Source organism: Eulemur rufifrons, chromosome 15, assembly GCF_041146395.1.
Source record: "Eulemur rufifrons isolate Redbay chromosome 15, OSU_ERuf_1, whole genome shotgun sequence".
In the NCBI taxonomy this organism is placed as follows: Eukaryota; Metazoa; Chordata; class Mammalia; order Primates; family Lemuridae; genus Eulemur; species Eulemur rufifrons.
The window spans coordinates 82,123,772-82,146,850 of record NC_090997.1 but is presented as its reverse complement, the minus strand read 5'-3'; the positions used below and the strand labels follow the sequence as shown (position 1 = coordinate 82,146,850).

The 23,079-nt window shown below is 37.2% G+C and overlaps 1 protein-coding gene across 1 annotated transcript in view; it reads right to left on the bottom strand.

Annotated features, from left to right (window-relative positions):
• The window catches only part of EYA4 (EYA transcriptional coactivator and phosphatase 4), a 102,233-nt gene that overhangs the window by 20,769 nt on the left and 58,385 nt on the right, over positions 1 to 23,079 (bottom strand). Inside the window, exons 11-13 of the mRNA XM_069489093.1 lie at positions 20,432 to 20,597; positions 10,914 to 11,050; positions 9,409 to 9,492 (exon numbers count right to left, since the gene is read on the bottom strand). Coding sequence (XP_069345194.1) covers positions 9,409 to 9,492; positions 10,914 to 11,050; positions 20,432 to 20,597 — 387 coding nt within the window. The remainder of the gene's footprint in view (positions 1 to 9,408; positions 9,493 to 10,913; positions 11,051 to 20,431; positions 20,598 to 23,079) is intronic.

Here is a 23,079-nt window from a genome sequence, read left to right as displayed (position 1 = left end):
GTGTTGAGTTTAGGGTCTAAAATGAAGTGACAGCAAAAACTTGGATAGAGGAAAAAAGTGGGATAATAAAGGCACTAACAGGGTTTTGTGGAAGCTCTGATACGTATTACAGATATATAATAGTTCCAAAAGGTTCAAAGTGTCTACAACAGAGCTTAATATGGGGAAAACTAAACTTCTGCCAATTTATTCTGTGTATTGCTCTATCAAAATACTGAAAGCATTCCCAAGACATTTTTTACTGAATACAGAAAGAGAGAGAGAGAAGATGATGATGAAGAAAATAAATAGCTCTTGGCCTTTAAATCTGTGGTTCTTAGCCAGATGTTACCAGTGTACAACCAAGTCAGGATTGAGTACAGCACTTCTCTAAATCAAAATACGAACGCCTATTAGCCATGTTAGCACAGAGCATAAATTGGAGCCAGACTGTCTGTCTATGGGCCTCTGCCCTGCATTGGGCCATCAGCTGGAATTCCTCCTCTAGGGACACACTGTAAAAATATCTCTGGAGAGGCAGCAATTATGTATTTTTAAAGAAATGGAGAACTTTTTTTTTTTTTAAGGCCTCAAGCTCTTGGAACAGTTATTCCTTTGGGACCTGAAGCACATGTGCAGACGTGTGCACACAGAGACGGAAGACGTGCAAGTTCATCACAGAAGAAGGAAGACAAACCAGCCTCATGAACCAAGGTGGAAACAGCTCCTAGAATTGTTAGAATTACACGAACTCCTCTAATCAGGGATAAGACATAAAACATAACTCAGTCACGAATCAGAAGGGAAACTTTACAATTGAGATTTTTGTCTATGATGGATAGGTAGTGGGCTTAGGAGGAAATGGAGGATGGTTTCAGGAACATTCATTTATTAACAACATATTTATTGAGTGTCTATTAAGTGTCAGGCATGTTCAAATTCTGGGCAGAGCACGGATAACCAACAAAGCAAAGATCCTGCCCTTATGGGGTTTATTTTATTACTGGATGAGATATCTGACAAACAGACACAAAGCCAGTAAATATAAGCATTCCAGGTGGTGGTTAAGGCTACAGTGGGAAACAGCAGGACAGGCAGCCACAGGGATGAAGTGGGTGAGTGGTGATGGCCAATTTAAAGCAAATGCAGGGAAGGTCCCTGAGTCAAATGCACGTGAGAGGCCCCAGCAGGATAAACCAAAAGGGAACATTCAATTTGGCAAGAAGGTGGTTCCTTAAACTTGGAAGGAGTCTTTTTATGGCAGGCTGCAGAGAGTAGAGAGAGAGCAGCACCTGGAGGGGAACACGGGCTCAAAGGGCTTTTCTAGTGACAGGCCTATTACAGCGTGTACAGTGGTGGTGGGAAGATTCCAGGAGAGTGGGAAGCCGGCGGCTCAGGGAAAGAGGTCGTTTCAGGAGTAGATTCCCTGGGTGGGCGAGAGGGTGTGGAGCCAGGACACAGGTGAGGTGTGGGAGTCGGCAGAGAATACGGCTACAGATGCAGGGGCACAGATCTGGTGGCACACAGAAGAGGGAATTCTTTTCAATTTGATTTTTTTCCCTTCTCAGAAAACAAGAAGGAGGTTTGCACGGAATTGGGAGAGGGCTCTGAAGACCCGAAGGGAGAGCAGGTGTGAAATAGTCAGACGACGGAGTTCACTACACTAGGCGTGCCAGCACCCACTTAAGGTTTGTGGCCACATGCAGCTGCTGAGGTACAGGGAGAGTCAGTGGGGTTTTTTGCAGATGAGTCTGATGGAGAAACAAAGGATAAGGACAGAGAGGATTTATGCAAAATCAGGGCTATAGTGATATACTGGGATGCCAAGCTGGAAGGTTCTCACGCTTCACCATACATGAGAAACACTTGTGGGCCTTTTGTAACTCTTGCTGCCCGGGCCACATCCTATACCTATTAGATCAGATTCTCTGAGGTGGGCCCAGGTATCAGTCACTTCTAAGCTCTCCAGCGATCCAGTGTCCCAAGACTGAGAATCAGCCAATGACCTTGGTACTTAGAGTGTGCTTCACACACCAGCAACACTGGCATCACTGGGAACCTGTGAGGAAGGCAGAATTGTAGACCCTACCCCAGATCTACGGAACCAGAATCCGTACTTTAACAAGATTGTCAGGTGACTCACATGACATCAATATTTAAGAAGCACTGGTCTAAGAGCTCTCATGAAGGACTGGGACAGTTAAGGAAGACCAGACCTGGCACGACCGTCTGGCTTCCCATGAGTGAAGCCTCTGGGGTGCTTCCAAAGGACCGTCAGACTCGAGTCAGTGGGATCACTGAGCACAACGGTGGCTCAGTACAATTTCTTGGGACTAAGCTTCTCTAGCGTTGATTACAGTTATGAGGAAGAATGCATTTTACCATCTTCACCCCCTTAAGGATCATCTGTGGACTTCAAGGACTAAATGACTAATGTTGTCTCTTTCTTAGTCATGTTGCCAAGTACCTGCTGGGGAGCTGGTAAAGGTGAAAAACTAGCTCTTTTTTGCTCTGGATTAAAAGATTTTGTTCACAATCCAAGTGTTCAAGGTAAGCAACATATTTACAATTGAACAGGGGTTAATACGAAGTAGTCAGAAGCCCACAATTTACCTACCACTGTCAACTCCTACAGTTTCAATCAGAAGGGAATTCAATGAATAAAACTCACCCAAATTTATTAAACTAATAATGGAATAAAGGTAAATAAGTTTCAAGGGGAATGACAGTAGTACATAGCAATAGTGTAACAGAGCACTTGGATGGAAAGAAAAAAGTCAAGCTGGTGAAATTGACCTTGGGAGGCTGAACTAGAAAACACAGGGCCCAGAAAAAGGTGGGACGGCAGAGATGGCAAACGAACACAGCCAACGAAGCCCCTCAGCATTTATGGAGAAAGGACTGGTCTGTGAGAAGGTGGCTATAAAAGGATGGGTGAGAAAATTTAGGGAAAGGAGAGTTGATGATGATTTAAGGAAACTTAAGGGAAGTTAATGATAGAATCCATCACTTCCCCAAGATGTGAAATTGAATGATCATCAACTGAGATAAAAGAGAGTGAAAATTTCAGGGCGTGTTATAGAAGGCTCCTCTAGAAGTTTGCGTTTTTGAGATATTAGTTACCATTATCTTTCTTGTTTTTTACCTTCAAGTTAATAAAGCTATTTTGCCTTTTCTAACATACTGCCAGCAATAACTTTGTAAGGTTGGGCTTAAAGAAAGTTAGTAAGGTATCTGGCTATTTGTGATATCACCTAGAGCCACTCACTTAATCCAAAAGAAAAAAGCCCATTTCTCTAAATAAACATATACTCAGCACAAAGCTCTGAAAGAAGACACAACAGGTAGTACTGATTCCCAAACTCCCTATGATAGAGTTTGAGAAATGTCTCTGTCCTGATTTAGCTTTATTTTTATACGTATCTACTATACTTAGGTGCACACTATACACATACACACATCACATGCATGTGCGATCAAACATACTATGAGCAACCAGAAAAAGCACAATGCATTTTCAGAGGCTTGCAAATTCTATATTTACTCATTTTATGTCAACCTACCCAAACCACTCTCTGGTCACCCTGGCATAGTGCTACTTCTCTACAATACTGAGCTGAGCTGAGTATCTCATATTATGAGGTAAAACAAGAGATACAAATATGATATGCAAATTTATTTAGAAAATATGCAGTTTGCCAAATTTCATATTTTCTCGAAACAAAATAGATTACGCTTATTGAATGTTCACTATGTGGTTGGGAACGTGCTGAGTTTTAATGCATTAACTTATTTAACCCACATAATCAAATTATTACTTTTATTATTCTCCTCATTTTATATATAAGGCAACTGAGAATCACAAATGCTAAATAAATTACCCAAGGTCACAGGAATAGTAGGAAGTGGAGCTGAAATTTGAACTTGAGTCCATTCTCCCTCCAAAGCCAGAGGGCGGCTAATGGACCTGGTGCTAGCACTGCCATTAGAGTTGCCTCAGAGCCATGGTTCTAACACTTGATTAATCCTCATCACTTCCTATTAAGTCACATTGATTTTCTAAAGTCTATACATGCACTAAAGTCAGTATTTACCTTCATGACTACCCTATTATTTAAAATCCAGCTGGTGCTATTTTGTAAATCTTGTTCTACATGAATGCATGTAGATTATTTAATATAAAATAATCAATTGATTTATCCCAATGAACATATTATTTCCCCAGCACTGCTCTTATATAAGATGTTGTCTAAAATGAGCAAGTAGTTTGGGGAGGCTGAGTTTTAATTTCACATTACAAGGCAACCATTCACTTTTCCTTGAGTTTTTTTCCCTGACTTGGGCTATTTCTTTTGTATCTTTACGGTGGGATAACTTTAGAGAATCATAGCTTCACAGCACATGATACATTAATGCTCTGAAATGATCCAAATCCCTAAAGCACAATTTATTTACTTCCCTTCGCCAGTAATTCCCCCCCAAAAGGAATTACTGCAACTTATCAGGTAAAATAACATATACAATTAATCAGGGAATAGGAATAATCTTCATAAACTCTAACAGATGATGGATGATTCCTGGCCTACATCCTGTCAAATTTACAAACTCTTATTTTAGAGTTTTCTAGTGTTGAAAACTGTACACGCCAACTGGTGCTCAGCTGCAAAACCCATCACCAGCCTCACTGCAGCGGAGCTCAGATACGGATGCACCTCACTGGCCGCTACGGGAAATGTCCAGGAATAGTTCTGCTTGGGAAGAGAGAGTGTTGACAACGGAACAGAGTCAAAAAGTGACAGTATATTAGGAAGATCCTTGGAAAATACACATTATTTATTTATAAATGGAAGTAGAATTTTCCAAAAGTGCTTTTTTTTAAATGAAAACACAAAAGTTCGTTATATGGGCCAATTCATAAGTAAAATGGAATGCCTATACCACTGTGTTCCATGAATTTTATTTTTATAGGTTGTTGGGGAAAGTACGAGAACAAAAGAGTATAGAGATTAAGAACCTGTCAAAGAGATCTGGGTTCCACCGGCCATGCCACGTACGAGCTGTGTAACATGGTACCAATCACACAGGGTGGTGGTGAAAGCCGAAGAAAGAAAGCATTTAGCAGGACACTCAGCAAATGCCAGGCACACAGCAGGAGGTCAAAATGGTACTTATTATTGCTCACTGTTTATGGGTGGTGGGAGAGAAAGAGAGACAGGTAGATATGTCGGTAGGTGCGGTAATTTCAGGAACGTGATTTCACATCTCTGGCCCATATAGGCCCGGCTTCCAGCTCACTGTATGGAGGCCACCTCAATACCACTTTGTGCATTATAAGAGCAAACACTGACCTTCTGCAGGTTTAAAAACATCTGCCTTTCATCATTTCTCATTTGGGGGAAAGAATGTGTATTTTTACTTAAGTTTTTCTGACCAAGGAGGTGGATGATAGTTTTCATAGTGGAGTGTCATTTTTATATAGTTACATTATCTCAGTTAATCCACCCAGTAACTGTAGGAAGGAAATGGATTATAAAACCATTTTCAGATGAAACAGGATCAGAGGTCAAATGACTAGGCACAGGAGGTCCTTCCAGCTGACCATTTTCCTTTATGGTTTGCGGTGAAGCTGAAGCGACCCAACATCCGTTCTGTCTCACATCAGTGACCCCTGAGCTGCATGCGGCCCGCAGCTTCACAAGATGGGCCTTACTGAGCACTTCCCAACATGCCAAGATATTGATGTCATACTCGCCAAAAGGCAATGCCCATTTCCTTACTGACGTTAAGAAAAATGTCAATGATAAAATGACTTTCAGAAAAATGTCAATAATAGTTCAATAATAAATAAGGCAATCTAAGTGGTTTTCCACAGAATTCAATAAGGGTGTTTTTATTTTGATTACAAAAAAATATAGCTTAAAAACATTTTTACTTTAATTTTCTTAAGTTGCCCTGAATAAAAACCTTGCTCAACCTGGTCAATTCTAATAGACCTCCTTCCAGGAGGAAGAGAATAGTATAAAGAACATCGACTTGCTATAAAACTGACTTGGTTCCCAATCTATGTACAAACGTCTGTCATTTCTGTGACCTTGGTCAAGTTACTTAAACCCTCATAATCCTGGCTTCCTCATCCATAAATCTTGTATCACAATAAATTACAGCAGAATAATTGTGAGAATTAGATGGGATAAGGTTTGTAAAAGTGACCAGCAGCAGCTAGAATTTTTTTGAGTTGTTAATTCACACCAAATGTTCTGCCGTACCCTTCAAACATGCTATCTCTTTAATGCTTATTTGCTATGGATGGTGTTATTCCCATTTTACAGATATTGAGGCTGAGGAATTAATTAATTTGCCAGAGTTGGAAAGCTGTAAGCATCCGAACTTGACTTTCAAACTTAAGTTTATCCAACTCAAAAGCTCTTGCCCTTAACCACCACCCCCATTGCTTCTAAAATGTTAAACACAGGTTACAGCACAGGCCAGGTAATCCACAAATGAAAGCTTATCCTCTTCACACCCTTCCAATAGCGCCTGGATTCTCTTCATACTTCGCATCACCCTGGGCACTTGATCACTGCCAGCCACACTCTATTCACTGAGTCTTTCTTAAGTTTTACCTCTTGGTGAAAAAAATATCCCAAGTGTCTGAGAGAAGATAATTTGAATTATTACAATTTAAAAGAGAACTCACGCAATGGCCTACACAGTACCTCACTAATTATCTTTACTCCCCTTAGGAAATGTTACTTTTCTATTATACTCCTGATAGATTAATTGCCTAGGCCATGTCATGTGCTACAGCAGAAAGAACATGGGCTTTGGAATTAGAGTCCAGAGCCTCAGGACTCATATCCGCCACTGACTAGCTGTGTGACTGTGCACACATTTTACTACCTCTCTGAGTATGTTTCCTCATCCACAGGGTGGGCAGAACAACCTACCCCTCAATGTTGTGTGATGCTTACTGCATAGCACATCATAGCATTAAATAAAGGTTAGTTTCCTTCTTCCCCTCACTTTGCCCCACCCTTTCTGTATGTATTCTCTGCTACCTTAACCTTCTGGAAGCATGGAGAAAGTCCCTATTTTGTATTTGAATAAAGCTTTTTAGACAATACTTTGAAATAATGAAACCTGTACGTTGAAACGAGTACTGTACGTCCAGGCACTCATCATCCAGTGAGTCGACGTTTATTTCAATGATGCACCAATGCTGGCAGAAGTTTGAGAGCTTAGCTTTTGGAATTGCTCTTAGAGCCAGTTTATGAGCAATTGAGAAAGCAGCTTCATTACTCTATGGTATTTTTGACAAAATGAAAACAAATATATATAGTGACATTTTACCATGCTCCTTTATCCACTGCCTTGGTTCCAAATGATCTTATTATTTCTAAAGATAAAAATTACCACAAAAGGATGAAGATTGGAAGTCAGGAAATATACTGAAAGTCTAAAGATATCTCCAAAAGGTGAGTACCAACACTCATTTTTCACAATGGGAACAACATGTATATTTAGGTATAGTCCCTAATGGTGACTATTTTGAAGGGACCTTTATTTGGGTTCATGTACTCAAGTTAGATTATTTATTTTAAACACTTATATAATAATATAAATTTAGCTACACAAAAATATTACAATCAGTTCAACAGAATTTACTGTGTATTTCTGATAAGCTGATACTGTATCAGAAGAAATCCTTTAGATTATTGTCTGGAAACTTTTTAGATTGCATACTCCACCAGTAATATAATTTTCAGCATGCACTTTAAATTTCTGTGTAGTAATTTACTTATAAATTATAATCATTTGCATTTATGATATGAACCAAATGTTTGTGCCTGCTCAAAATTCATATACTGAAATCCTAACCCCAATGTTATAGCATTAGGAGGTGGGGCCTTTGGGAGGTAATTATTAATAGGTCATGAGGGTAGATCCCTCATAAATGGGTTTAGTCTCCTTATAAAATGACACAATAGCTTGCTTTTTCCTTTTTTCTCTGCTTTCCATGATGTGAGGACACAGCAAGAAGACTACCATCTGTAAATCAGGAAGCAGACCCTCACTAGAACTGAATCTGCTAACATGTTGGCCTTGGCCTTCTCAGCTTCCAGAATTGGGAGAAAGAAATGTTTGTTGTTTAAGCCACCCAGTCTATGGTAATTTGTTATAGCAGCAGAGCTAACTAAAACAATGTATTTATAGAAAGTATATGTATTATGAAACAGATAATAAAAATTAATAAGTATGAAATATAAATGTGTGTCTGTATATGCGTGGTCATTCTAATATTTTCTTTCCTTATCCCAAAGGAGGGTCTTGTATGTCCGGTGGATATGTATACATCCTGCTTTGGAGAAGACTTTTTAGATGACAATTGTAATGAAGGGGCCAAGACTCTTGTAAATGGTTGTTAAAACAACATTGTTAACCTTTCATATATGTTTAGCAACATCCATTACCTATACCAAAAAACAAATGACAATGCACATTCACCCAAACTGCAATTTAGAAAGATATACTCGAACACAATTCATTATTACCTGTCTAGAAAACAAGGCTTAACATTGTTGCTAAAAACTGCACGCTGAGCTGACATTAAGACTATCAAACAGTGAGATAATATATATATAAATAAAGACATAATGAGACATTTTTGTAAATGTATATAAAAAAGGAACCAAAGTTGGAGACAACTTTGACTACAGTAACTGCAAGCAGGCCAACCTATTCTGAATTGATAGCTAAGGCCTAAACAACTGTGTTTCCAGCAGAAAAGCCTGTTGCAGTTGCATCAGTCTTTGGAGAAGCCCTTTCGCGAAGGTGTGTGACAACACTATTCTAAGAAGCTTACTGTAAAAACAATAGCAAGAGAAAAAGGCAGGGGAATAATGAGCCCATCCGTCACTGACTGTGTATGTGGGAGGGTGTTATCCCAGTTGCTGTGCGTATGCTTACTAAAGTTACAGAAAACCTTTCATTCATAAATCCAGAGAATCTGTCTGACAAAAGATCACTTGCTTATTTCAAATGGCATTCTATAGCAGCAGTTGATGCAACAAATTAGTTCAAACAATTTCTTAGATTTCCTAAATGGGATAATATGTGATTTTATGTTTTAAAGTCCATTTCAATTTATAAAAAAATTTTTTTTAAATTATTATTTGAGAGTAAGAAGCTTGATCTTCATGTAGAAAACTCAGTTGTTTTGAAGAAACAAAAAAGAACTCAATTTCTAATTAGCTTAGTAAAATTTGCCAATTCATATTAAAGAACAAGCCACTGGAAATAGATAATTAAGAGAAAAATCTGACAGAATGCAATAAAAACACTTAAAATGCATTTTTAAATGGCCCTTGATTTTTGAACAAAATACACTTCTAGTAAGATTTCTTAGAGTAAAATTTCTTGATTTCTTACCTTGCCATACTTCTGTGCATAAGACCCTGTGAGCAGTGAGTGAAAAACAATGATGGTTTCATCCAAATCCCAGACAAACACACGCTGAAGACAAAAAATAAATATCAAACAATTATAAAGTTTAAGGAAACAGAAATCTCTTTACAAGTAGAAAAATTTCCCTTCATTGTTGGATATCATCTTGATATCATTTTATAGAAAATAATCCTATTTCTTCAGTAATGGTTTTCCTAATTTGCTGAATCTAATTCCTGTAAAATCTGAGGAGCAAGAGTGATTGAAATAATAACAAGCTTGAAAGTCAGAAGCCCTAACTTGAATAAATTTATGCAAACATTTACTTGTAGTTAACACCAAAAAAAAGTCACACTTAGACTTTATGACAGAAGTGTGCTCGAAACTCTGTATTTTAAAGTTTTCCATTTTGTGGATCCATAAAATTTTGCAATTTATGTGAAGAATTAAATTTTTAAATAATATTTAAAAGAATCAATAAATAACCCCTAGACAGAAATTGCAAAATGCGGAGCTTTGGGTCAGATTAGGCCAGCAAATTCATTGTTTGACCTTCATGGAGTTTTGAAAAATTTTATATTATTTAGCATCATTTCAAAATTAGGTGATTTCACACAAACTTCAGGGTTCTGGCCACGGCAAATAAGTTGTGGCCAGGTTGGCTGACATTCCCACATGGTAGTGAGGGGTAAATCTCCTAGAATGGGCCAATGTTCCTACTTTGCTGGGCTCCCCAGCCCGGTCACTCAACTATATCGCCTGTCAGGTTCCAGAAGGGATTTAAACTTGCTGTTGTTCAGGTAAAGGAAGTTACCTCGTTTGAAGAAGCACAAATGGCTGATACTTGATTTTACTACGTCTGGTGATTTAGTTTTTTCTTAGTTGAAGTATTTGGTTATGTAAGAAGTAACATATTATGGTTAGGAATAGTTTCTCCTGATGTTTTATAATAAAAATCAACTTGATTAGTACAGCTGTATCTCAAAAGAGCTCACAAGCAGAAAAAGTGACATACACTGAAATTTCCACAGATATAAACATTTTAATGAATGTTTGAAATTTTTCCTATTTTTAGAAGATGACTTTGTCTTTCCATACAGATTACTTTTATCTTTTTAAATTTAATGACTCCTCTAAATGCCTTTCATTTTGGTAGTACTAAAAGTACAGTGTTCTTCAGAAAATTATCCCACAAACAATGGCTTTATTTTAAAAATTTGTGCCAATTTGGATCAAAAGATGCAATTATCTCAGACCCAGAATTTGCAAAGCAATATTGCTTTTAAGTTGTTATTGTTTTTAATTTTGCCATTATAATGGATAAAATCTCAAACTTCAGAGCTGCAAAATGCCTACGACAAAGTACGTCCACTCAATTCATTCTATGTCTTTTTGTTAAGCTTGAAATTTAATGGGACTTCAAGGTATATAGTATATCATTCAATAAAATAAAGCATCATATTACGCTCTTTAGGAATAAGTAGGCATACCTCCAGGTCACTGTCAGGAGGTGGGGAGGGATTATTTTTCCGGCCTCTTCCTCTGGACTTTGACCCAGAACTCCTACATGTTCTCTCATCAAGATCTTTGATGGGTGTGGAGGGGCTCTGCACGGTATCAAACTCTGCTATAAATAACAGAACTGCTGTCAAGAATAGCACTTCATTTTTAGATCAAGTATGAGTCTTCATTATTAATTATCTTAACACATTCCTATACAATAGAAACCTCCTTATGAAAAAGAAAGCTTTATAATCCTAAGAACACAAAAATCCCTCCCAGTTTTAATCTATATGATCTATTAAACTTGAACATCTTTATACTCCATATGCCTTCAAATTCCTGTTTGTACCCTCACCTATATATTTATCTCCATTTGGATCTACCTTCACCTCCATTTTTGGGTCACAGTTTGGAGAATGAGATGTATTCTTCTGGATCAAACCCACCCCTGCACTTGTAAGCTTGACTCCGCAATCCCACCTATTAGGGGATCATGGTCCATGAGTTAAACCCTCTCGCATCTTTCCTTCAACCTGTCCCATTTCTGGGGGCCCCCTGACAAATTTGAAAGTTCTTCCCTTGGCCTTGCATTTCCCATCGAGATACTATGCGCTTGCTACCCTCTCTTTTAAATAAAACTCCTTGAAACAATAGTGGATACCAGTGCTGTCAAATGGAAATATAATGTGAGCCACAAATGTGATCATATATATAATTTTAAAGTTTTTAGCAGCCACATTAAAAAAAGATACGTAAAATTAATCTTATTCATATATGTTAATTAACTCAATATATCAAAAATGTTATCATTTCAGCATCTAATCAATGTAAATGTTGTCAATGATAGGTTTTACATTCTTTTTCATACTAAGTCTTTGAAATCTTGTGCATATTCTACACTTACAGCAGACCTCAGTCTGCGGTAGCCACGTTACAAGTTTTCAATAGCCATGTGTGGCCAGTGGCTATAGTACCGGACAGCGCATTTGTCTCCACTTCTTGACATGCGATTTATCAAACTCTAGCTTCAGTTTACAAAAATGCTAGGACAAATACTCTTGCTAAGAGTCCCCAATAACTACCTCACTGATAAATGCAATAGCAATAGACAGACTCAGTTCTTCCTCCTGGATCTCTGTGCTGTGTTTGATCCTCTTAAACACCACCTCCTCGGAACCATATTGGGCCGCTGATGCTCTTTCACTCTCCTAGTTCTTGAATCTCTATCACCTTCTCTGTCCTTCTCTGTCTGCGAGACAGGAACTACTGTCCTTCTCTTATTCCTTATAAGCTGGTATTTAAGAATTCCATCCTTTGATCACTGTACTTCTCACTCCCTACACCCTGGGTGATTTAAAACTCTCACATGTTAATGACCTTTCGTATGACGACCCAGACATAAATCTATACCTCCAACCAGGCCACATCCTAAGTTTCAGACCTTTTATCTAATTGACTTCTGCATGTCCCACAGGTATCTCAAATTCTGACACATCTAAAGCCAGTGACAATGTATCTTAGGAGGTAGAAAGTACTGAGCAGTGGCAAACCTGTGAGAGGAGTTGTTAGGATAAACTGAGACAACCATGAGGAACAATATAACAAGTCAAAGAGTCAGAATTACTGTGTGACTTCACGCATTTTACTCTCTGAATCTCAGTTTCATTGTATAATAATGGGCAATAATAGCTACCTTTTTGGATTACTGAGGGACAAATATAATTTATAATAATTTGATTTAAATCATATGTATAAAGTAAAAATCTCTAGAAAAGTCAGATGGCAAACTATATTAAATTTTAATTAAATAATTTTTAAACATAATGATGTTATGACTATCACACTTTATTATTAAATTAAAATATAATAATTCTGAGGGCAGCCAAGCAGTTTTTAATCTAAATAAACAAATCGGAACAAACTTAGGCAATGTTTTTTTTTTGAGAAAGAGTAATTTTTACATAGTTAATCTCTAATTGTTTCTATTGGTTTTAACATTTCCTTTGGGAAACACTGTACATGTCAGGGCAGGATCAAAAATATGTCTGTGCTCCAAATACTATTGGCTCTAAAAATATTGCTAGCACAGTTCATTACATGGGTCTCTGTTATCGCCTGGGTGAGAGTAACAGCATAATAGGAGAGGTTTTAGTTATGGGGTTGAATATAGGCCTATCTTACACTGAACAGAGTTTCAGCTTACCTGCACAGGCATTAAATGACACTTTAGGTACGTGAACACACAATTTTTAAATAAAAGCACTCAAAAATTTTTCCATTTCTAATTGTTTTTTGAAACAAAATTTTCCTAGTTACTATATCCCACAAATTAAAATAAAATGGCGATTCAAATTAGCCCTCATTTGTTAAGCAAGCTTTTAAAAAATTTTTGGATGATATTCCATAAAACCTTTCTTCATATTCATTATCGATCAATCTTCAGGTGTTAAGTATCATCAGGCAGCTTCCTTCCTGCCACAGTGCAAAAACTGAAGGGACAAAAACTTGCAAAATCCCAGTCATTGTGATCAGTTATGGGTGGTTGATTGTAGATGAGATCCATAAAGAAGGCATTTAGCAGGAACCACTCGACTCTGCTATCCCACAGCCGTCACAGTGAGGGGGTGCAAGAGCAGAAGAGGCCAGAGAAAGACTGTGGCCCCAGGAAGTGTCTGGGTTTCAGTAAACATAAGACTTTATTCCCATTGAAGCTTTTCAAGTGACTGAAGGATCCTAAAAGAGCTCTAAGAATTTGGACAAAACATGGGCAGAGGCATTTGCTTGGGGAATAAATGCATAGCTTTTTAGGAAAACTATAAAAAGTAGGTCCACATTTATTAAACTTTTAGTGTATATATATATATATTCTTTTTTATATATATATGTAAATACATATATATAGATGAATAGTGTTACGCACTGTCCTTCAAAAAAATTTTATTGAAACATGTGTTTGGCTTCATTCACTGCTCATTATGGCTGTGAGATCATCCACATTATACCCTGGAGCAGTTGTTTGTTCCTTCCTTAATGTGGCTAGAATTTCATCATGTATGTGTATTATACTTTATCCATTCTTTTGATGGACATTTGGGTTATTCACAATTTTAGGCTATCATAAGTAAAGCTGGTATATACATTCTTGCACATGTCTTTGTAGACATAAGCTCTCATTCCTCTTGGGAATCTATACCTGACAATGGGATTGCTGGGTAAGAGGTAAGGCATATATATGTTCATCTTTAATAGACACTGACTTTTCCCCGAACTGGTTATATCAATTCACTCTCTTACCAGAAATGAGAATTCTAGTTGCTCCACATCCCTGCCAATACCTGGTATTATTAGTCTTTTTAATTTGAACCACTGTGGGTGCACATACACGGTGCTATTTCATTGTGGTTTTAATTTGCATTTTCTTGATGAATAATTATGGAGAACACTTTTTCATATGTTTCTTGCCCATTTGATATCATTTTTTATGAAGTAACTATTAAATCTTTTGCCCATTTAAAATATTGAGTTATTTGTCTTTTATTGATTTGTTGGAGCTCTTTATTATGAATCTCTCTTTCTCTCTCTCTCTATATATACACCTATATCTATATATAAATATAGGACTTAAACCTCACTCCATTCCAACCCAGTGAATTAGGTCCTTCATTATTGTCTTCTAATAGTGGAGGACATGGAGACATGTAAGACTTAATTAATTTACCAAAATTAAATAGTTTGTATGTGGCAACATTGCTGTGATTCCAGAACTTCTGCTTTCACCATATGGCTATACTTCCTCATGCAAACAGCAACAGATTCTCCAGGTTACAAAAAGGGCAAACCTAGATCTGCTTCCACTCATCAAAAGAATCATACAACAACCTACCAGAACGGGAGAAAATATTTGCAAACCATACACATGATAAGGGGTTAATATCCAAAATATATAAGAAACTCAAACAACTCAATCATAGAAAACAAATAATCCAGTTAAAAATGGATAAAGAATTTGAAAAGAGATTTCTCCAAAGAAGACATACAAATGACCAACAGATATATGAAAAAATGCTCAACATCACTAATCGTCAAAGAAATGCAGATTAAAACAACCACAATGAGATACCATCTCATGCTTGTTGAAATGGCTCTTACCAAGAAGAAAGACAACAAGTGTAGGAGAGGATGTGGGGAAAAGGAACCCTGCACACTGTTGGTGGGAATGTAATGTAAATTAGTACAGCCATTATGCAAAACAGTACAGAGGCTTCTCAAAGAATTAGAAATATAACCAGCATATGATCTGGCAATACCACTACAGGGTACATATTGAAAGCATATGAAATCAATATGTGAGAGAGATACCTGACTTCCATGTTCACTGCAGCCTTATTCACAATAAGCAACATACGGAATCAACCTAAGTATCCACCGGTGGATGAATGGCTAAAGAAAATGTGGCATATGTACACAATGGAATACTATTCTGCCTTGAAAAAGAAGAAAATCCTGTCACTTGGGACAACATAGATGAACCCGGACGACATTATGTTAAGTGAAATAAGCTAGGCACAGAAAGACAAATACTGCATGATATGTACGGTGCAAAAAAAATTTAACTTATAGTAGTAGAAAGTAGGATAATGGTTACCACGGGCTGTGGGGATGGGGAAGGGGTTTAGGGAGCTCTTGGTTAAAGGACATAAATTTCAGTTATATAGGAAGAATAAATTAACAAGATGGTGACTACAGTTAATAACAACACACTGTAGTCTTGAAAATTACTGAGAGAATATCTTTCTCACCACAAAAATAAGTATGTGAGGTAATACATATGTTAATTAGTTCAATGCAGCCATTTCGCAATGTTTAAAAACAAAGTGTTACACACAATAAATATATACAATTTTTTTTTAAAGACACAGGGTCTCACTATGTTGCCCAGGCTGGACTCAAACTCCTGGGTTCAAGCAATCCTCCTGCCTCAGCCTCTTGAGTAGCTGCTACTACAGATGCCTCCCATCATGCCTATAGATGTACAATTTTTACTTGACTATTAAAAAATAAATTTAAAAAAGAGTTATATGGCGATTATACGGTTTCTGTGCGAGGGAGGGCCAAGGAATTTGTTGAAAGAACTTCGTAGAAGTAAAAGAACACAACCTGTAGAGGGCTTGTGATATCACCCAGGTGGAATTGTACTGACCTCTATCCCTTCTGAAGGTTCTATCCTTTCTTCTGATAAAGGGTAAAACAAGGGACTTGAGCTCAACCGGTCATTAAACATTTGTTGACACTTTTTTTTTTTTTAAAGGAGAAAGCTGTTAATTCCACTGCCTCTGCCAAATTGCACTCAGGTAATTGCACAAGGGCACAGCAAGGCTGCAGGTGGGGAAAACGTAAACTGGGACAGCAGTTCAGCGTGGTCTGTCCTTACAATCTAAATCCTCTTGTGAGTTTCAATTGGATGAGTTAGCTTCCTTCCTGTCATGTGAAAAACCATGAAGTTATGAAAAGGCTGCTGTGTTCTGCCTTTGAAAGGGGCTTCTTTTCAGAGAGTGATCTTACTACATGCTTTACATTTCTGGAGCGCTTGTTAAGTTCAATTAGCTACTGTATTATAATGTTTATTAAAGTCCCAGGCTAAAGCATAATATTGTTACAGATTACTAACTCCATTTAATTTTAAAGATGTTTCAAATATTTGAAAAGGATGCTATAAAATATCTCTCATCTTCATGTGCTCATCAGTCCTCAAACTTTCTGAGTATGAATCAAAAATATCATATATCTAATATAAATTTTATATTAAAGACAAAGAACAATCTTTATAAAGATAAGGAACTAAAATGTCTGTTCTTAATCAGCATGGTAATGTTTCTTTAAATCCATTGTCAAACTACCTAATAAGGTAAAGTAAAATGACTGAACGCTATTTGCAATTTCCAAATAATATCAGTCATTACATATTGCCCTAGGTTTTTCTTAACCCAGCATTACATATGATTAAATAATTATCCTTTAATCAGTATAGCAATGAATAACTGCACCTTTTAAGTTTTGGATATTTAGATCTGACTTTATTTCATTAGGCTTATCTCTAAATCAGAACAACCAGCTGGCTCTTATGGAGCACAAGTTATGTTTTTATTATAAAAATGGAAGTCAACAGTAAATGTTCTATGAGAAATTGTGGATTTAACTCTTAGGTTTCTGCTTTAAGTCCAAAATGCAGAACTGGCCAATGGGAAATACTTTTCCTACCTTTAAACTAAATATATCAGATTCCATCAGTAATAAAGAAAACCCCATAGTTACAAACTTGTTTGTTTTTTTGGATGAATGCCAGATCTGAAAAGGCAAAATTAAACTTGAAACTACCTTGACGGAAGGTCTGAGGTCACCGAATTCTTTAAAGATCCAGGCATGTGTGTTGTTATGATTTTGGCAGAATAATATAGTTATATGTAGAAATAATTTCTTCTTCAAATTCAACAAAAAGTCAAATAAAATCTAAAAATTATGTCAAACTATATTTGTTGGCATCAGCAGCCAGTGGAAGCCTGAAGAAACAGCAGCATTCTGATAGTGAATATGCAAATGCCACATTCAAAGTCACATGTGAATGGATATGTCACATTCAAAGTCACACATTCAGAATATCTACCTGCCTGCATTTAGGATTTTTAATACGAATAAAATAGCTAGTCTCAATACTGATTATTTCTTAGCTAATGGAAAATAACCATCTGTGTCTTTCCTGCAGAGAAACTGTTGGGATCACTTGGAAACTAAAGCAAATGCAATCTTTTACGCAAAGCACTACCCAGCATATACCATATCTGAGCATAGAAATGGTTTTCATTCATGGCAGCTGTAGTTCAGCAAATTCAGAAACACCCTGCTGTTCCTGTCTCTCATTCAGTCTCTGACACCTTGATGATCAGACATTTCTACTGCATTGTTTTTCAACAGACTCACTTCACGTTGTTTTTCCTCAAACTTTCACCATTGAGAAAAATCTTCCACAGTGTGATAAGTTTGTCAGTAATCTCCCTACCTAAAGTATCTCCACTACTTGTAAAGCAAGGATTCTGAAATCACTCATTCTTTGAATTAAGGTATGATTCTTCATGAAATGCAAGTATTGACTAAAAAGGATCAGGACAGATTTGAGACATGTGAGTTAGGCTGGGACTAATGAGTAAGGCGCCCAGGCCCTAGGGCACAACATTTAAGGGCCCTGAGAATGAGTTCCTCCTTAAATTCTGTGCCCTCAGTGCTTCACTGGCCTTACCCTAGTCCTGGCCCTGCAAGGGATACAGGTGATCAGGGAGTCTGAGATAGTTGAAAAGCCTAAATAAGAAGCTCTAGCAGGACAAGAACCAGGAATTCAAAGGGTCTGTGTGCTCACAGGTATGAGGATCTAAAGGAAGATAAGGGGAAAGAAACTGAAAAGTAAGGCACCAAAGAAACTGTATCTTCTAGATTATTTTTCCTTGGTTCCATAGTTAGAGATGATATTCAGAACAGGGAACCAAAAATAAGGAATGTTACTATTTCATCCGTGGAATGTTATCATCCATGATATAAGCATATCTTGGCTGCTGCTCAAAATAACAGTTTCATTGTTTCTTATGTTCAAATTAGTTCACTTGTTAATATTCCCCATATTATCTACCATTTTCCCTTTCTCAGTACTCATCATTATTGTAATTATCTGCTTAATCTTTGTCTTGCTTGTGAAATGAAAGGTAAAGGAGTGCAGAGAGCTCATTCACTGCTGAAATACGCATTTCTAGCACCGTGCAGATACCTAATAGGCATGCGATAAATAATCATTTCCTGGCATTGAATCAGCTTGGCCCCACTGGTCCAGTTGGAAAGAATTTACAATCCTGTGACCATGTTTCCCTATTTTCTTTCCCTTCCAAAGCTGGATAAAAAAAGAAGCAGAGATGAATTTGGATCTTGCAAATAACTGAAGGTAGAAAAATATACTTGAACACATTAATGATATTTATAAAAATTCTTAACCTCATTTTTTTCCTTCTTTTTATTTTTCAGAGAAAGGGTCTTGCTCTGTCGCCCAGGCTAGAGTACAGTGGTGCAATCATAGCTCACTCTAGCCTTGAAATCCCAGGCTCAAGTAATCCTCCCATTTCAACCTCCTAAGTAGCTGGTAGTACAGGCACATGCCACTACGCCTGGCTATTAATCTCATTTTTTGTAGTGATTTTGAGAGTTCCCTATATATTCTGGATACAAGTCATTTATCAGATATGTGTTTTGCAAATATTTTTGCCCGATCTGTGGCTTGTCTTTTTATTCTTGTAACAGTGTCTTTTGAAGAGCAGATGTTCTTAATTTTATGAAATCTAATTTATCTTTTCTTTTCCAGATTGTGTTTTTATTGTCCTATCTATAAAATCATTATGCAGTCCAGGGACACAAAGATTTCCTCCATGTTTTCTTCTAGAAGTTTTACAGTTTTAGCTTTTACATGTAGGTTTATGATCCATTTTGAATTAATTTTTACATATGAGTTATGATTTGAAATTCTATTCTCTTTTGCATGTGAATGTCCAATTGTTCCAGCACCTTTTGTTGAAAATATTATTCATTCTCCATTCAACTGCCTTTGCACCTTGGTCAAAAATCAGTTTTCCAGTATATGTATGAGTCTATTTCTGGACTCTCCATTCTGTTTCATTGCTCTATGTATCTATCCTTTTGCCAATACTGTACTTTCTTGATTACTGTATTTTATAAATCTTGAAATAAGGCAATGTGGGTCTTCAGACTTTGTTCTTATTTTTCAACATTGTTTTGACTATTCTAATTCCTTGTAGTTTTAGAACCACCTCAATGTTTTCTACAAAAAGTTCTGGAATTTTGATTGGGATTATGCTGAATTTCTATTAAACTTGCTTTTAACTTTAAATACTTTTAAATACTTCAGCTGTGTCAAATATGTTCAGCAAATACAATCCCAACAAGAATATAGCAAGCTTCAGTTAAGTGAAATATGCAATGGAGTTTAAATATGCTCTGATCGGACTAAGATATTAACCTGCCTACCACTGACCCTGTCTACATTGATCCTAGGAATGTACGACATGTTCAGTGGCAGAGCTACTGATGACTCACAAAGGTGAAGAAGTTATGCAGTCTCACCAGCATAAAAGAAATATTGCCAGTTATACTCAAGAAAGATAATTTCAAGATTTTTCTTTGTTGTCAAAAATTTGTCTGGCCAAAGGTCCATTCATCTTTTATTTCCATATTCATACATATACAATCATTTTGAGATTAAAATCTCCTATCCCTCCCACATCTAAGAGAAGGGTTTTCTGAAATGCCAGAAAAGCCTTATCTTATACAGTGAAGGCAACACAGATTAAACATCAGCACAATGGCCACTTTCTGCTATGTTTTTGAAATTTCCATTTTCTCCATATTAGATACTGCAAAACACATAAAAGTATTTCACCTGGGTGAAGATCTGTACCTGGTTGGTTAGTCAGTCCTGGGAGAGACTCCTGCAACTGATAGGTTGAGGCGGAAGACGGTGTGCCATCGGTCGTGTTATTTGATGTCATGTACGCTCCATACGTTGATGCTGAGTAGTATTGTGCATACTGGTTTTGGCCAAAGGCTGTATAGGATGGATAATCCTGAAACAATAATTGAGATGTGTGTGTTTAAAAGAGAAAGTAACCAATCACTATGGTAAGTGAAAGGCTAAGATTCTGCGCATTGATTCCTGAGTACACAGCTTTGAGGTGATCCAAATGAATGCAGACAACTTGGTAGGCATCTTTCACATGCACACAGTAAAGCACTATCCTACTGGTTTTGTAAACAGGGTCCAGTGCACAAGTTTCAATCTGCCTAAAAGTTGTATACACTTCACTTTCTCCCTGATAATTACTCACCCAAGAATTTACATCATCAGGACCTATACGCTTAAAGAGCAGAGGAGATGGAATCAGTTGTTATCCACAAAATCAGTTCTTATGCATCTCCTGACATCACTAGCGAGGAGTTGTGGTTGCCCCTCCCACCCTCCACCTAGACGTCAGTCTGTGTTTTTGTGATTTTTTTCCCCCCTTCTAGGCTACCCTTGATAACTTTGTTTTCTTGGCAGGCGGTAAAGAGTAAATAAAAGAAGATGAATAAAATTGTTTTTACCAGCCTCTCACAAACTATGTGTCACCAAAGGCCTGGACTTAAAAGTTTTCAGTGAGGTTTTCAAATATTTAGTTTCCCTGCTTTGTTACAGAGAAAAATGAATGCATTGGATCAACTCCTCTGACCTGCTTTTTATTAAAAAATACTATTAAAAACCTTAAAATAATAAGAAAGATCCTTCAAAAATCCTTTTACAGATTAAGATGATGAGTAAGGATCTGTTGTGACAAATGGTGTTTAATATATCTAGCATGTCTTAGCCCCGAATCTTATCAGTGACGACAAATCCTTGATCAGGGTTAAGATGCCTGTTCATACCCAATGGGTCAGTGTGCACTTTCTGGGGATGGGCACACTTGTAGCTCTGACTCGGGAGGTGCAAAGGCAATATATGTAACCAAAGTGTTTGTACCCCTGTAATATTCTGAAATGAAATAAAAAAAAAAGATCCCATTATGAGACATGTTCTAAAGGGAATAAAAATCCACATTTGATGTGGTTTCCAAAGAAAGGAAATTCTCTCTATAAGTAAATATGGGTATTGTCAGAAAAGATGAAGTAATATAGCAGGAAGCTAAAATTCTATTAGTCTGTTCATTTCAGGACCTGATGTTCCCCACTACTACCTCTGAGCCAAGGAAAAAAAAAAAAAAACTCTTATCAATATTTGAACAAAGTTCCTAGCAACACTTCCTTCTCAGAATATAAAATAGTGATAGCAAACATTTACAAAGTGCTTACTTTGTGTTAAGGCACTGTTCTAAGGGCTTAAATAGATTTATTCATTTAATCCTCATAACCTCCTATGTGATATTATTACTTTCATTTTACATGGAAGGGGACTAAGGCACAGAGTGGTTAAGTGATTTGCACAAGGTCACACAGATAGTAAGTTTCAGAGCTGGAATTTGAACCCAGAGAGCCTAACTCCAGCATCTCTGTGTCGAAGCTCTCTGTTAGCCTGCTAATGCCCTCACAGGAAGATGAAGTTATAAACTAGAAAGGTCCAGGCTGCTAGTCTCTGGGGAATATAATGCCTTTTTGTATTCAAACATATCTTAAAGATCTCCCCTTCTCTTCATTTCCACTATTGTCCCCTTGTCCAAGTTAACTTTACTTCCTGTTGCAGCCAATGTATTCGTTTTCTAATTTATCTCCTTGTTTCCATTTCTTGACTTTCTCCAAAGACCCTGAAGCCAGAGTAATCTTCTCAAAACATAAATTATATGATGTTATTCTCCTGCCCCAAATCCTTTAATAGCTTCCCACTGGGCTTGGAATAGAATCCAAATTCCTTATTGTGAATGACAGGGCCCTAGTAAGCAGGCCCTGCCTCTCTCTGCCAATACCTGCTTCCCCACCTTCCCCCCATAACCGACTAAACTCCAGCCTTCAAGTCCAATGACACATGGAGTCTTCCACCCATCAGGGGTTTGCTGCACACCAATTTCTCTGCCTGAAACACCCTTGCCTTCATTCTTTACCTAACTCTTAGAAGTCTTGGCCTAAATGTGGTTTCTATAGAGAAGCCTTCCACAAAACCTCTCCTGTTCAAAATTAGACATCTATTAATATTCTCATAAGCTCTTTTCTCTCCCTTTATGTTTTCTAATTCTATATTTATTTGTGTCATTATGGTTTGCTGTCTGGTTCTTGCAGTAGGCTGTAAGCTCCATGAGGCAGGGATCAGACGGATCCAGCCCTGCCCCCTTCATCATCCCCAGTACACAGACCAATTCCTAATACTTAACAGGCACTCAATAAATATTTGCTAAAAGAATAACCTGGCACTCAGACCATGGTCCAAAACACAGATTGCATTCTATGCTAGATCCACTGTATTTAAAATGCAATCTTAAGATAGAATTGGATCTGTTTTATGATTAAATCTTTATAAATAAATTTTCTTTTCCTTGATGAAGCTTTTCTTATTCCTCTTATAAACAGCAAGGTAGTTCTTCCTTT